Source organism: Staurois parvus, unplaced genomic scaffold (assembly GCF_062004578.1).
Source record: "Staurois parvus isolate SC_StPar_1 unplaced genomic scaffold, SC_StPar_1.0 ptg000053l, whole genome shotgun sequence".
NCBI classification, from domain to species: domain Eukaryota; kingdom Metazoa; phylum Chordata; class Amphibia; order Anura; family Ranidae; genus Staurois; species Staurois parvus.
Genome location: NW_028317849.1, coordinates 3641901 through 3659053, shown reverse-complemented (window position 1 = coordinate 3659053; position 17153 = coordinate 3641901). Strand labels below are relative to the sequence as shown.

At 42.2% G+C, this 17153-nt stretch overlaps 1 protein-coding gene across 3 annotated transcripts in view; it reads right to left on the bottom strand.

The window, feature by feature from the left end:
* LOC149470080 (N-acetyllactosaminide beta-1,3-N-acetylglucosaminyltransferase 3-like) overlaps nucleotides 1-11451 on the bottom strand; it is an 84463-nt gene extending 73012 nt beyond the window's left edge. The window contains exon 1 of one of the 3 annotated variants that reach the window (XR_016310732.1): nucleotides 11122-11451. Coding sequence is in view for 1 of the 3 variants with exons in the window: in XM_089667381.1 (XP_089523507.1) it covers nucleotides 11122-11126 (5 nt within the window). In the remaining 2 variants the exon portion in view is untranslated. The remainder of the gene's footprint in view (nucleotides 1-11121) is intronic. The other 2 variants (XM_089667387.1, XM_089667381.1) reach the window with 2 other exon arrangements.
* Nucleotides 11452-17153: the final 5702 nt, after the last annotated feature.

The following is a 17153-nucleotide window of genomic DNA, read 5'->3' as shown; positions in this document are numbered from 1 at the left end:
GCTCTCCAGCCCAGATTTCATGTCACCTCAATCCCAGTGACATACATGAGACATTTCATTAGCATGAGGCTCTGTATTTCAGAGCTTTTTCTCTCACATTCTTCCTCGTGACAAACAGGGGCCCTGTTAGGCTACGTTCACACTAGCCTTGTGTGCAGGCGGCAGAGAGGCGTTTGGGAAGCGTTTTTACTGCTTCCCAAACGCCTCTGCCAATTCTGCACATTACAGCACATGGTGCTGTTCTAACGGGAGCGTTTGCGTCGCGTTGCGTCGCGGCAAAACGGACGCCTCTGGACGAGTCAGGAGGCTTTGAAGCCTCCTATTCTCGTCTATGGTGCCGCTCCGCAAACGCCCGGCCGGCGTTTGCGGTGCGGTTGCGACGCGGTTGCGGAGCGGTAACACCACTCAAACTGCATTATAGGCGTTTGTGGGGCGTTATTAACGCTCGGCAAACACCTAGCAACCGCCGCTAAACTGCGCATGCGGCGTTTGCGGAGCGTTTGCCGAGCGTTAAAAAACGCTCCGCAAACGCCGGACCAACGCTTGCCAAACGCTATAGGGGCGTTTGGCAAGCGTTGGCAAAACAGCCTAGTGTGAACGAGCCCTTACAGTCGCTAGGGAGGGGTTTGCACTTGGAAACCTCCTCACCAATGGAGTACACAGTCATCCCTGCCAAGTCACACTGTACACTCACTGGCTGGCAGCTTTACATCAACTGGTTACTCATGGCAACGGCAAGACGGCCTTTCACTTGCAGCGTTTTCCACTGGTAGTACTCATCCCCGGAAATAAGCCCTGTCCCTTTATACACCTTAGATACAACCCTTTCGTAGGAGCTTCCGACCAGGCCTTTAGTAGTGTTTACTTCCAAATGTAGAATTAAAGTGTTAATAAACCCACAACAGTAAAATCATTCTGTATATGCAGTAAAGCATGCTTATTGTACTCAATTTAGATCCTCTGCATTGTGTAAAAATGCCGCTTGATCCTGTCTTCTCTGTTCCTCCCCTTTTTCAAGCAATCACCTCTTAACCCCCGATAAGACAGACTGAACCGTAGGCATATTGCACATGCCTAGTTTTCTTGGGAGAGTGCATGTGATCAGCACAGGGCCAATCAGCACTGTCCAGACAGAGGTCAGGGGTTTCGCATCCTGCTAGAGCAGAAAGCTCCTCCTGCAAGCTTTAACATGGGCGCTACTGGACACTGATAAAAGTCACAAGACTGGTCTAGCTGCTGATGAGAAAAGGCATTTAGCAGTTTATATTTACTAAAGTAATTGCATTTCCATGTTCGGTATACTGTAAGAGACCGGGTATAGTGAATGCAGTGTCCGGGGTTTAGTATCACTTTAACCAGTGCTCTGCTGGACACTGATAGAAGTCACAAGACTGGTCTAACTGCTGATGGGAAAAGGCATTTAGCAGTTTATATTTACTAAAATAATTGCATTTCCATGTTGTGTGTACTGTGGGAGACCAGATATAGTGAATGCAGGATCCTGGGTTTAGTAACACTTTAATATGTCATCTGCCTGCTATGCTCCACCCCATCTGGAAGGGGCCCTATGAAGTAAAGGCTACTTTTCCCAGCTCTCTGCTCCTTCTGTGCCTCCTCTCAGATGTGACCATGCTTGACCAGGATTTGCCAGGCTAAAATACAATTATGTAAAGGGCCCCTCTCCCCATCATCCACTCAGGCTCCTGTTTAAATTGGCCCATCAAGCACATGTGAGCGAGGGACCTTAGACTAAGTTCCTCAAGGGCAGGGACTGATGTGAATGTACTGTTTGTAAAGCATTGTGAACATGAAATCCCTCTGGGCATAAGGAGCAGCGTGCATGTTCCAAGTTGAATTCATAACAAGCCATAAACCAAAATGTCACATAAAGACACACACTATTGTATTTATATTGAATGATCGCCAAGCAGAAAAGTCAAGGACACATTAACTGCCTTTGGACAATAGTAGCGTGCAAGGTACAGCAGCATTCATCATCTTTTTATCGGACTGCAATAAACTAAACTAATTAAAAAGGGCTACATGGACAGTTTATATTGCTCATTAGCAACAGAATTAACTCCTCGTGGACATAAAAATAATGCACTGTGGCTTTTGGGGTTCTGAGCGTGCCCTGCAAGGCATGTAAATATGCATGCAGACACAATAGATATCGAAGTTCAATAGATACTGGTGGCCACAGCATCGGCTTTGACATGGTTTCCTCTGCTCTACTTTAAGGGTTCATTCAGACACCAAGACATCCACCTCTGCGCCACTGCATCTACATCCACATATATAGGCTGCCTGCATGAAGCTCCAAGGTGGGCGCAAACACAGAAGAGAGACTCAAGCACACTAAAGGGGTCTCAGCATTCTTCCCAATATCCCCTAAAACGGTATTCTCTGCTCCAATTGTTTTAGGATAGAAAGGCACTGTATTTTGAATAACCAGATATTACTTAAAGCGGCTCTTCTGTTAGATGTGCCAAAATTAAATGTCAGCACCTACAAAAACTGTAGCTGCTGACGTTTAATAAACAGACACTGATCTATCCAGAGCTGTCCTCACCCAGACCGATTATTCCGGTCTTTGGGTCCCTGGCACTGGCATCTTAACCATTTGCCGCCCGCCCTATGGCCGAATGGCGGCCGGCATATGTCATCAGCGTTCCGGGTGGACGACATATGGCGTCCTCCCGCACATGCGCAGATTGAGCTCCTGCAGAGCCGCGATCTGTCACCAGTCGTGTACCTCGGACACGGCCGCTGACAGATCTGAGTATCGGCCCCCATTGCCAGTACCATGTGACCAATCACAGGTCACATGACAGTTGTATACAATGGATGGCTTCATTCATGCCATCCATTGTATACTAGTGTCTAGCTGTGAATGGTCACAGCTAATCACATGCACATGTCATGTGATTAGCTGTGGCCAAATCACAGCTAAGCACAAAAAAAAAAAACCCCTGAATGAATCGACGTCATTCAGGTAAATGCTTGCTTATAGCAAAGTAATTCTTTGCTATAAGCAAATTGTGTAAAAAAAAAAAAAAAAAAAATACTGATCACTTCCCCAAAGTAGTACAATGTTACTATGGTAACATTGTACTACTTTGGACATAGTGAAATATGAAAAAAAAAAATCTTAAAAAAAAGAAAAAGTTTAATAAAAAAAAATAATATATTTTTTTTTCATACTGTCACCAGTCAGTGTCCCTGATCACCGCCATGCCAGTTATATGATGATGCTGTACTGCACTGGTGATAGTATGTAAAAAAAAAAAAAAAAAAAAAAAAAAAAAAAAAATAGTGAAACTAATTTTTTTAATTTTTTCATTTTCCGAAAAATGACAAAAAAAAAAATACAACTTCAAAAAACTCGCCATGCCTCTTATGAAATACGTCAGATGGTCTACTTTGCAAAAAGGGGTCATTTGGGGGATATCTGTACTGTTCTGACATTCTTGGACCTCAAGAAATTAGATTGGCTGTCAGTACTTCAGGATTGATCAATATTCAGATCTATACCATAGTTTGTGAACTCTATAACTTTCCTACGAACTAAAAAATACATCCTAATTTGGGTTATTTTCACCAAAGACATGTAGCAGAATACATCTCGGCCTAAATTTATGAAGAACAATTATTTATTTGCAAACTTTTATAACAGAAACAAAGAAAAACGTGTGTTTTTCTTCAAAATTTTTGGTATTTTTTTGTTAATTTAGCAAAAAATAAAAACCCCGACGACGATTAAATACCACCAAAAGAAAGCTCTAGTTGTGTGAAGAAAATGATAACATTTTAGTTTGGGTACAGTGTTGTATGACCGCGCAATTGTCATTCAAAGTGTGAAAGCGCTGAAACCTGAAACCTGGCCTGGGCAGGAAGGTGTAAAATTGCCCGGTATTGAATTGGTTAATTGTGGGCAGCCAGCTCTGACTGCCTGCAGTTTCCCACTGTGCAAGCAAAAAAAAAAAAAAAAAAAAAAGCAGACATTCAGCAGGGAACACCTGGCACTGCTCTACTGCCCTCTAAAATACAACCCACCGCAGATCACTTTTCAGAGGGCGGTAAGCACTGTGTGAAAGAGCCCTTAGGCAAATACACAAAGTCCAAGTTTTGCATGCAATTCAAGTGAACAATGTATTAGTAGCAGTCCATCTCATGGGAAGCCAGGGGATGGTAAAATCACGTGGGTGAGCCGCATTTTAACCAGCCTCTAACTGTCCACCTTAAAAAGAATATGCAGCTGCTCAGGGCTGTACACATGCTAGGGTCGTGATGCTTCACTTTGTAGCTGTAGAAAGTTAATGCATGTGGCCCAGTGTTTTGGTCTTTTAAATTTATGTTTTTACAGTGGCTGTTTTTGGCTTTTGACTTTTTTTCTACAGCCAGTCAACACCCCCTCCCAGCATGTTATTCTATGTGTGTGTTTTTGATGCATTTTTGATGAGTTTTGTGTTTTTTAATCTGCCCAACAACAAATTGGCCAAAGATAAGCATAAAAAAAAAAAGCAAGACGTAGATACTGATTTAGAGCTAGTTCACACCATAGAAAACTCAGTCTGCATGCACTTTTTTCATATGTTCTGGTGCGTTTTTGATGCATTTTGATGCTTTGTTTCTTCCTTTCTGGGTCATTTGGGGACCAGTGTGTTCCAGTACAGTTCTATGCAGGAGAAATGCAGCATGTTCTACTTTTTTTTCTAGAACCGGAATGCAAGGAAACTGCAAGCACTGGTGTAAAGCATGCCACTTAAGATCATGTAACCTACTTTGTGTGTTTTTGATGCAGAAAAAAAAAAAAAAAAAAAAAATGCACTGGAATGCATGTAGTATGAACAAGCTCGAAGGGCTGGAAACAAAGTCTGGATATGTTCTGGATGCATTTCTGTATGCCCATTTTTACATGTCCTAGATTGTAAGCTCGAAAGAGCAGGACCCTCAATCCCCTCATGTTTTGCATTGTATTGGTATTGTTCTGTCACATGTTCTGTCCCCCTTTGTAATGTACAGCGCTGAGCGAACCATTGGCACTTTATAAATACTGTATAATAATAATAATAATAATAATGTTTTTGCCACATTCCAGTGTGTTTTTTAATGCGTTTTTGTGGCGTTGCAGTTCATTATTTCCCTCCATTTTTCTTCAACTTAAATAAGGACATGTGTGTTCTGGTGCATTCCAGTGCGTTTTTGGTGTGTTTTACTGCATTCCAGTGCAGTGTAGAAAAAAATACAGCATGTTCTACTTCTTTTCTGGAACTGGAATGCACTGGAACTAACTTCATTGGTGTGAACTATGCCATTGGAAACCATGTAACCTACTATTAATGTGTTTTTGATGCAGAAAAAAAACAAACAGGCAACAGTTGGACATTGAGCTGCATAGGAATCTCAACAGCTAACCAAGGCTTTATTCATATGGGTAATTAGGAATCACTTGTGTGGACATAGCCTGAAGGTGCACACATAACAGACTGACAATTCTGCTGCCAATTGTGAGGCAGAGACGATTGCAGGCCATAGATGGTTCGAAAAATCGGCCAATTTTTCGCCCGAAAGAATAATCAGCTGATTTTCGCACTGTTAGTGGGGCAATGGCATCGGCCGATTTTCGTGGTTCCTCCTCATTTCGTTTTTTTGGTCATGCTGGAAAATTCGTAAAAAACAACCGATTTTCAAAATCATTGGTGGCAACATCGGATTACAGAATGAATGATGTTTAGTTTTTTGGACGAAAAATCGGCTGATAAACGAACAGTCTATGGCCTGCATTAATCCTGTCATACTTGGATTGAAATGTGGCCAGTTCAGCAGGGAGCTGCCAAATTCCAATCCATGTATGGGCTAGCTGGTTTTACATGGTTTCAATCTATTGCTGGAGCTGTATACAACAAACCTGTCAGGTTTTTCCCGAATGATCAGTGCCTCTGGCTATAGCTGGGAACACTAATCATTGTAATCTGCCACTGGGGAAGGCTCCCCACCAGCACAACACAGTAGCACTGCGAGAAGGATTCCCCCATTAGCATCAAATGTGTAGATGAAGGGAATCAGTTTTTTTTTTTTCCATACAACCCACTAGTTAAACAAAAAACAAAAAAATGTATGGCCTGCAATAAAGTAGAACTATAGCCAAAACGTTTGTTTTTTATTTTGGATAAAGTATAGAAGTTATAACCCCTGTGTTTACTTTTTGCTATCTATGTCCCATTCAGGAAACCTATCTTCACTCCCTATCCCACAGCCAGAACAGGAAATCCCTGCGTATGACCAAGCATTTTTTGGAAGGTTTTGTTTAAATGGTTATTTTTTACTAGAAAATTACTTAGAACTCTCACATATATATTTTTTTTTTGTTAGCAAAGACCCTAGAGAATGACATGGCGATCATTGCAATGTCACATGGTATTTGAGCAGCGGTTTTTCAAGTGCAATTTTTTTGGTAAAAATACACTTTAGTAAAAAAAAAAAAAAAAAAAAAACACAAAAAAGTTACCCCAAATTTTTTTAAATATGAAAGAGGATGTAATGGCAAGTAAATATATATCAAAAATGTCACTCTTTAAAATTATGCACACTTGTGGAATGGAGACAAATGACTGTAGTTAAAAATTTCCACAGGTGACGCTTTAAAAGGCGAGGCTGGATTCGCACTTGAGCAATTTGTAGCTGGAAGCTACTACTCAAGGAACTAGGACTCAGTTGTTCTCTAAGGTACCTGTTCACTCCCGATCACATAAACACATACCATAGAGAACAACTGATTTTATTCAAGTTTAATCATTTTGGAGTGTTGAGCTTCAAGCTACAAATCGCTCAAGTGTGAATCCAGCCCTAGAGTTACAGAGGAGGTCTAGTTCTAGAATTATTGCTCTCGCTCTAATGTTTGTACCGCTACCTCACATGTGTGCTGCAAACACAGTTTACATATGCGTGCGCGATTTGTGTATGTATTTGGGGACACTTAAAAAAAATTCTCTCATTTTTAAAATTTTTTACACTGCCCTTTTTTTTTTTAAATCACTTTTATTCCTATTACAAGTAATGTAAAGATCCCTTGTAATAGAACTGTGCATGACAGTTCCTCTTTATGGCTAGGTTCACATCTCCGCGTTCTTGCAGGCCGTGTTTTGCGCGGGCACGAGAGCCCGTTCATTTGGATGGACTCCCGTGCCCTGGGACACGCAGGGAAGACGTCCCTGCACTTCTTTGGTAAACGCAGCCTGCACGGGAACCGACGCTCACAGTACGGTTGCGATTTCCAGTGCGGGCGGCGTGCCAATAGAATTAATGACACCCGCCCACAGGTCCGCATTCCTCTGTGCAGGTGGTGTGGCTGCACGGATTTTTATGCGGATCCGCAGCGGCACCACCCGCACAGATGTGAACCAGGGGTAAGAAGAGATTTGGGGTCAAAAAGACCCCAAACCTCTTCACCTTTAAAAGCAAAAGATCAAAAAAAAAAAAAAGTTTTTAACTTTTACTTTGCAAACAAAAAAAAAAAAATTTGTATGCTTCCGCTGCCATCTGGATGTGACCATATTCTGGTCCTCTATCATGACAGAGGTGATCAAAGACCACAGAGTCTTTCATCACTGCCATCTTTAAGAGGCTGCACCATTGGATTGTTTCTCAGGCCGGCCAGTAAGCCCTAGAAACAGCGGCGAGTGGCCGGAGGAGGCGTCCTCTTCCACCGCTACGGAAAGCAATCCAGTGGCCACTAGGACTGCTTCATGTGAAAGATGGCCATGTGCTAAACAAAACGGTATCGGGATTATGGCGGATTCCTTCAGCCATAAACCAGGTAAACCACAATGTTTATATACGTATTGCGGTCGTCAAGTTGTTAAGGGAATCCCCTGGGGACAACCAGGTCACCAGAACTAGTGTCTCCATTGGAAGATTTCCCCTCTATTACTTTTCAGGGAACAAGCCACATTTTGGGGTTTTCTTTTACTTTCGCTTTCAATGCTCATAGTAATAAAAACCCAATAGGTCTTCTAATTTCTTCTCCACTATCTAAAACTTAAAAAAAAAAATTTAAAAATTGCCTTTAGTTATACTTTCAGCTTGCTGGATTGTGACTGAAGCAATGGCTGTCCCTGTCAGCACCCAACCATCCTTCAATCTGAACATCAGCTACAGTTATGGTTTGGCAGCACCCTCTGTATTCCATCAGTCAGCGGCTGTCAGAATACAATAGCCTCAGTGGGAGATTCATCCATCCATGCGTGGATGGAGGGAACTATGAGGCTGGGGTCATACGGTTGTGCCAAAACCTGTCGCTCTTTAAAAATGGCACCCCCACGCATCTAAAAACGTAGTGCATCGATGGGTGCAGGAACCATAGGGAATGTGATTTCCTGGCCACTGCATCTCCAAAATGCTGCAGGAACCATTTCCCTACATGAAACACAGGCCATTCAAATGAATAGGGTGCCGTGCCCACGCAAGCCGCAACAGCATGAACCTGCCCTAAGCCCCCGTTCACATCAAGCCCGACTTTGAAATCATGTAACTTACAGTGAAGTTGCATGATTTCAAAGTCGGGAAAGCTGCCGATTTCAGGTGCAATTTGCAAGACATCTGATACAGGTGTCTATGGAAATCGCACCAAAAATAGTGCATGTACTACCTTTGAAATCGGTGCGGCTCCGACCAAGGCGGAACTGTGCCGATATGACCGCTCCAATTGTAGACAATAGGGTGTGAATTGGCTTGTGATTTGCAAGTCGCAGGGCATGCAAATCGCATGCCAAGTCGAACCGATGTGACCGGGATGTTAGGGCTAATTTATTTTTTATTACAGGTACTGTCAATTTACACAGCGCTTGACATACACACACATATATATATATACATACATATATACATATATATATATATATATATATATATATATATATATATATATATATATATATATATATATATATATACACACACACACACACATACACACACATATACATACATACATATATACACACACACACACGTCCCTAACCCTCAAGGGGCGTACGATCTAAGGTCCCTAACTCACATTCATACATACACATACTAGGGCCAATTTAGACAAGATCCAATTAACCTGCCAGCATGTCTTTGGAGTGTGAGAGGAAACTGGAATATCCAGAGGAAACCCACGCAGGCACAGGGAGAACATGCAAACTCCAGGCAGGTGGTGCCGTGGTTGGGAATCGAACCCACAACCCTAGTACTGTCAGGAGGAAGTGCTACCCATAGTTTACACCAGCATTAGCCCTCAGAAGAGTGACAGGGGTGGATCACTCTTCAGAGGATGTCTAAAAAAAAGGTAAAGAGGCTTTACATCACCGCATCACCACCTTTTTAACCCCCAAAAACCACGTGCATTGCATACAGTTGCTGCGATGCCCCAATACTGCCCACCGAACATGACAGGATGTGTAGGTTTTGCCGTGCCTGCAAAGGATCAAGGCTACGGAATGTGGTGAAAACAGGGCTCAACCAGCTGTTTTTACCACCTACTACTAACTAAAAGTGTAAATGAGCCCATGCATTTTTTTTTTTTTTTTTTTTAATAAAGTCTAAAAAAAAATAAATAAATACATTTTATGTATGGTCAGCTTTACCATAGAATTACACAATTGTTCACAAATTAATATAGATTGTATTGTATATAGACAGCTTCACTTTACTCTGATCACCACACGTGTTACAATATTTCTCTACAATCCCCTTTAGATCTACCAACAGTTTGTACAAGGGCCTTCCCGATTGGATACAGAATGATGATTGGATAGTTTAGCTGGGGCTTCATTAGCTGGTAATCTAAAGTTGATTGTACAAAGATTGCACATATAATGGTGACCTTAAGAGCCCATTCACACTCGTGCAACTTTGGAGTGCAAATTCGCATGTCGAGTCGCACCCCAGGTTTCCCAATGATTACCATTCATATCTGTGCAACTCCAAGTCGCAGCGACTTGAAAGTAGTTCCTGCACTACTTTGGTCCTACTTTCATGCGACTTGAGGGCCATTCAACTTCAATGTAAACCCTCCAAAGTCGCATGAATGTTATACATGCGACTTGTGTGCAACTTTGTACAGTACAAACAACCATCCTTGGTCAAAGCCAAAGTAGCACTCATCCAAAGTCACCGCAAGTTGCAATGAAAATTGCACGATTTTGAAGTTGCACAAGTGTGAATGGAGCCTATCACTCTCATCATCTGTTTCTCGTCACATACACTAGAAGCACAACTGTACAATCTCCGTTAGATCCACCAACAACTATGTAGTGGAAGGACCTTCCTAATTGGAAATAAGTCGATAATTTGGGTAGATCTTCATATTGCCTAGTTTTGGTAGATCTAAGGTTGATTGTACAGAGATTATATGATCAGACTGGGTGCAAAGTCGCATGACAAGTCGCACCCCAGGTTTCTCAACAAGTACCATTCATATCTGTGCAACTCCAGGTCGCAGCGACTTGAAAATAGTTCCTGCACTGCTTTGGTCTGACTTTCATGCGACTTGAAGGCCATAGACTTCAATGCAAACTCTCCAAAGTCGCACCTGAAGGTTATACATGCAACTTGTGTGTGACTTTTCCCAGCACAAACAATTACCCTAGGTCAAAGCCAAATTCGCACTCATTCAAAGTCACCTCAATTCACACTGTAAAAGGTGCAATGAAAAAAAAAAAAAAAATTTGCATGATTTTGATGTCACACAAGTGTGAACAGAGCCTAATTACCACTCTCACCATATGTTTTTCATCACATACACTAGCAGCACAACTGTACAATCTCCATTAGATCTGTCAACAGCCATGTAGTGGAAGGATCTTCCTAACTGGAAAGAAGTAGAGAGATCTTCATATTATATAGTTTTGGTAGATCGAAGGTTGATTATATGATCAGATTGGGAAGGACTTGTCTACAAACAAATTAATCAATTTGTCTCCAGACAGGTCCTTTTACTACAATCTGAAATTGTAGGTTTGTTCTTATATTAGATTGTTTTTGTAAATCTAAAGTTGATTGTACAAAGACTGTGCTGTCAGATTGTAATGTGTATGGTGTCCCTTGAAGCCAACAATGATAAAAGTATGTACTTACTTCATTAGAAAAGCAGCTGTGTTCCAGCAATAGTCCCAGCAAGAATTGTCAGCTAGCAGCCATATGCTGTGTACTCCTTGTACAAGTAGTTGTCACAGCAGTTCAAGTAGCAGCACCTCTTGTGCAATCAGTAGCCTGCCCCTCCCCTGGTGATCTCCCCCACTTCTTATGTCAGTTCCAGAAGATCTACATCCCCTGCTGGACTCTAATAACAGCACTCCCTCCTTCCACCACCTCTAACCAGTCCACGCCCCTCTTCCAGCTTTATCTGTGCTTTGTCTGCAGTCACACTTATCCTTCATCACCTCTTCTCTGACATTTCTGCTGATCTCCTACATTGTCTGCTTCTGACAACTCCTGTCCAGCTCCACTGATCCCTCTAACGTAAACCTTACGCATTACAAAGGCACGCAGTACAGCCAGCCCTCCGCTTACCGTGGCCATACACGCAACAATCTGATCAAACGATCCTTCAAAGAATCGCATAATATCATCGGATCTATGAATTATCAGCATGCCTCATGAAGGGGTCCTGTGAGGCTCCGACAAGTTGCTGCTGCTGTAACGATCTGATCGCTTAATAAAGCTTTTGGACCCAGTTTGGAGATCCACGGTGGGCTGGTGACCTTCTTCTTCTTTGACTACTTTTGGTTCCAGCAGATGGTCGCTGCAGAACCCACTTACATACACAGCCAACGCTAAAAACAGGAACGTGTGCGTTGGGATTGTGCGTTCACATAACACATGCACACTAGCATTTTGTTAAGCTCAAAAAAACACTGGTAATAGCATTTTAGGAGTGCTAGTGTTTTATTGGCAATTATAAAAAAAACCTAGAAAATGCTGTTACCCCCCGGTCACATCAAAGTCGATTTTGAAATCATGCGACTTACAGCGAAGTCGCACGATTTAACAATCGGGGGACCTGCCGATTTCATTGTGATTTGCAAGACATCTGACACAGATATCTATGCAAATCACAACAAAAGTAGTGCATGTACTACCTTCGAAATCAGTGTGGTTCCGAGCAAGTCGGAACCGCACCGATATAACCGCTCTAATAGAGGTCAATAAGGTGCGACTTGGCATATGATTTGCAAGTCACCTGGCATGTAAATCCCACCCGATGTGACTGGGGGCTTAGTAGCATTTTAGGAGCACTAGTGTTTTATTGGCAATTAAAAAAAAACGTAGAAAATGCTGTTACCCCCGGGTCACATCAAATTCGATTTTGAAATCATGCAACTTACAGTGAAGTCGCACAATTTAAAAATCAGGTGACCTTCTGATTTCATTGCGATTTGCAAGATATCTGACACAGATGTCTATGCAAATCGCAACAAAAGTAGTACATGTACTACTTTCGAAATCGGTGCAGCTCCGAGCAAGTCGGAACCGCACCGATATAACCACTTTAATAGAGGTCATTAAGGTGTGACTTGGCATATGATTTGCAAGTCGCCTGGCATGCAAATCCCACCCGATGTGACTGGGGGCTTAGTAGCATTTAGTAGCGTTTAGGCTAGGTTCACTTGGTGGACTAACCATTCGGAAACTCGGGCACTGCCGGGGGCCCAGGGTCAGTAGGGGGCCCCATGAGATGCCCCTGGTACCTTTTTCATAGGATTTTTTGAGTTTGGGCAAGGACACAGGGGCCCCATGATCCCCTATTGCCCGGGTGCCCCATGAGTTGTCAGTCTGCCCCTGGTTCACACCTATTTTGCATTGCATTTTTGCCGCATTTTGCATTTTTTTTTCCTGTTGCTAGGCAGATTTCTAAGTGGAAATAAGTCGACAATTTAGGTAGATCATCATATTACATGGTTGCTAAGATCATAGATATAAGGTTGATTGTACAGAGAGTGTATGATCAGATTGGGTGCAAGTCGCAAAATACATAAAAAACGCAATACATGCCTTTCCATTGAAGTCTATAGAACCAAAAACGCACCTTTTTGCGTTAAAAAAAGTCCCTGACCATTTCCAAAAAACGCACCGGGTGAATACACGGAGATGTGAATGTGTCCCATAGGAAATCATGTTAAATGGACTGTAGTGCATTTTTGGAAAATGCTTAGGTGTGAACCTAAGGTTAGCATTTTTTTTCTGCTGGAAAAACACTCCAAAGAAACTCTACAAAACAATTTTTTTCTGCTCCTAGACACTGAGGCTTCATGCATACTAGCATTTTTTTAACCTCCTAGAAGCCATTATCAGCATTATTTTTTTCAGCTCCTAGAAGCCAAATAGTGTTCTCCTATGTGTCCATGCACACTACTTTTGGTTATTAGCATTTTTTGAGATTCAGGGTCTAGGAGCAGAAAAAAAATTGCTTTTGTAGAGTTTTTTGAAGCGTTTTTTTTCCAGCAGAAAAAAACACTAAACGCTTTTCAACGCTGCTAAAATGCTTTTTTCTAGCTTTTCCTGTACATGTAATGTAAAATGCTAATGCTTCTGAACGTTAGAAAAAAAAAAACGCTATTACCAGCATTTTTTATCCAGTGGTTTTTGAGCTTAAGAAAAACACTAGTGTGCATGGAGCCTGAAGCTCAGAAAACGCTACTCGCCTAAAATATTGTAGATGGACACCTAGGATAAACACTATTTAGCTATAGGAGCAAAAAGAAAATGCTACGATCATCTTCTAGGAGCTTAAAAAAATGCTAGTGTGCATGGGCCTAATGCAGGCCATAGACGGGGAGAAAACTGGCCAAAAATTTGTCCAAAAGAATAATCAGCCAATTTTTGGATCGTTTGTGGCTGAATTGGTCTTGATTTTGACACATTTTTTTATCAGTTATGTTGGAAAAACAAAAAAAGCCGATTTTCACGGCAATGATGGCCAAATCGGACGATCTTTTTATTGATTAAAAAAATGTGCATGAGCCGTGACCAAAGAAAAAGAAGAACATCTGTATCTATTTGTATCCATTTCGGATACAGATGTTTCTATTTGGATACAAATAGATACAATGTTTGCAACCGCTATACTTATAAATGTCAAATCTAATAGCGGTGTCCCTGCAGAGAGCTCCACTATTATATTTGACATTTAAAAGTATAACAAAGTTGCAACATTGTATCTATTGTATCTGATGTTGCAACTTTGTTATACTTTTAAATGTCAAATATAATAGTGGAGCTCTCTGCAGATTTGCTGGCCGTAGGCGGGACGAAATTCAGCCAATTTTTTTTTACCAATGGTGGTAACATCAGTCGATTGAACGACTGATTTTTCATTTTTTTTTAAAAAAACGTCCGGTTTTCTTTCCGTCTATGGCCTGCATAAGTCCTCATTCATACAGGAAGAAAAAATGTTGCTTTTAGGGCTCGTTCACACTTGGCTGTTTTACCAACGCTTGCCAAACACCCCTATAGCGTTTGGCAAGCGTTGGTCCAGCGTTTGCGGAGCGTTTTTTAACGCTCGGCAAACGCTCTGCAAACGCTGCATGCGCGGTTTAGCGGCGGTTGCTAGGTGTTTGCCGAGCATTAATAACGACCCACAAATGCCTATAATGCAGTTTGAGTGGCGTTACCGCTCCGCAAATGCCCCGCAACCGTGTCGCAACCGCACCGCAAACGCCGGCCGGGCGTTTGCAGAGCGGCACCAAAGACGAGAATAGGAGGCTTCAACGCCTCCTGACTCGACCAGAGGCGTCCGTTTTGCCGCGACACAACACGACACGACACAAACGCTCCCATTAGAACAGCACCATGTGCTGTAATGTGCAGAATTGGCAGAGGTGTTAGGGAAGCGGTAAAAATGCTTCCCAAACGCCTCTCTGCCACCTGCACACAACGCTAGTGTGAACGTAGCCTTAGAGCTATTTTTGTTTTTTTTTTCATGCCTTCGTATGCAGTTCTATTTTAATCAATGAGGAAGATAAACTAAAACTGAAGCAAAATCAAAATCTGGTGCAGCTGTGCATGGTAGCTAATCAGCTTCTAACTGCAGCTTATTCAGTTAAGCTGTGGTAATAACCCTCCGTTCACATCAAGCCCGACTTTGAATTTGTGCGACTTGCAGTGAAGTCGCACGATTTCAAAGTCGGGGGAATCGACGATTTCAGGTGCGATTTGCAAGATATCCGATACAGATGTCTATGCTATTCGCACCAAAAGTAGTGCATGTACTACTTTTGAAATTGGTGTGGCTCCGACCAAGTCGGAACCGCACCGATATGACCGCTCTAATAGCGGACAATAGGGTGCAACTTGGCATGTGATTTGCAAGTAGTAGGGCATGCAAATCGCATGCCAAATCGCATCCAGTGTGAACCAGAGCTAAAACCTGGAAGCTGAGAGGTTACTATGCACAGCAGCACCAGATTCTGTGTGCTCCAGATTTAGTAAATCTCCATGCGTGTCCATGCACATTGTGGTGTTTAGGCTTGTGTATAAGGCTGGCCATACTTTATACAATTTTCTTGAGAACTTTGCTTTAGATTTACCAAAAACCATATAATATGAGGTCAAACCTAAACAACACTTTCAATTGTATCCAATTAGGCAGGCCCTTGCACTACATAGTTGAAGGTAAATCTAAAGGAAATATGACAGAAAATGGTATAGTGTATGGCCAGCCTAAGGGCTCGTTCACACTTGACTGTTTTACCAACGCTTGCCAAACGCCCCTATAGCATTTGGCAAACGTTGGTCTGGCGTTTGCGGAGCGTTTTTTTAACGCTCGGCACACGCTCCGCAAATGCCGCATGTGCGGTTTAGTGGCAGTTGCTAGGCCTTTGCCGAGCGTTAAAAACGCCCCACAAACATCTAAAATGAAGTTTCAATGGTGTTACCGCTCCGCAAACGTGTCGCAACCGCACCATAGACTAGAATAGGAGGCTTCAATGCCTCCTGACTCGACCAGAGGCGTCCGTTTTGCCGCGCCTCTAACGCTCCCGTTAGAACAGCACCATGTGCTGCAATGTGCATAATTGCAGTAAAAACGCTTCCCAAACGCCTCTCTGCCGCCTGCACACAACGCTAGTGTGAACGTAGCCTAAGGCTGCTTTCACACTGATCTGTTTTTCTTATGTTTTTGTGTTTAGAAAAGCAGAAGAAAAACGCATGACCATTAAATCCTATGGAGTTCTTCATACTGGTCTGTTGCAGGTCCATTGCATTTTTCAAAGTCCTGCTTGCTGGACGTGTGGTGCAGTAAAAATGCACCGAAAACACATCTCCTCATTTAAATGAATAGAAAAATGCAGCAAAAACACATCTCCTCATTTAAATGAATGGAAAAATGCAGCAAAAAAGCAAAAAAACGCAACCGTGGAAAAACGCATCAGAAACTCACCTCCCAATTGAAATGAATGGAAAAAGCACCAAAATGCACCTCCTCATTGAAATGCATGGAACACACATAAAAAATGCACCAGCAGCAAAAAAGCATTAAAAACACACCTCCCAATTGAAATGAATGGAAAATGCACCAAAAACGCATCCACTGTTGTATTTTTGGTGCATTTTTTGAGTTACATGCTAAGTGAAAAACACAGTGGAAAGCGGCAAAAATGTTGTAAAAATGCTGTCAGAAAAAATGCATATGCGTGTTTACTGTGTTTTTGCAAGGTGAACGTAGCCTAAAAAGCTGCATTCAGGGCATAACAAAAAGCCCCACATTTTCTTTCAGAGGGCAGTTTACTGGCATAAATTACACATATATGAGTATAAGCACACACGAAACGCATTCTAGTGTCTACAATGAACGAATATTGTAGCCAATAAACTGAGTTTATGGGCATACAGTTATAAATGCCATATCTTGTAAAAAAACAAAAAACAGGCATAATTATGCAGCAAACATTCGCACAAACCTATTTTGTTTCAAAAAGAGCTCTGAGAATGCTGGGAGTTGTAGTGTGAGAAGGCAGGCAAATAATAATGGTTACACTTCAGATCCCAATATGCGAGAGAGAAACCACCTCTGGCCGAAGATTCACCTGCCATCTGGAGACCTTATAGGGTTGCCACCTCATCCCTTTAAAACCGAACGCATATTAATTACACAGGTTCTGGGGCTAATT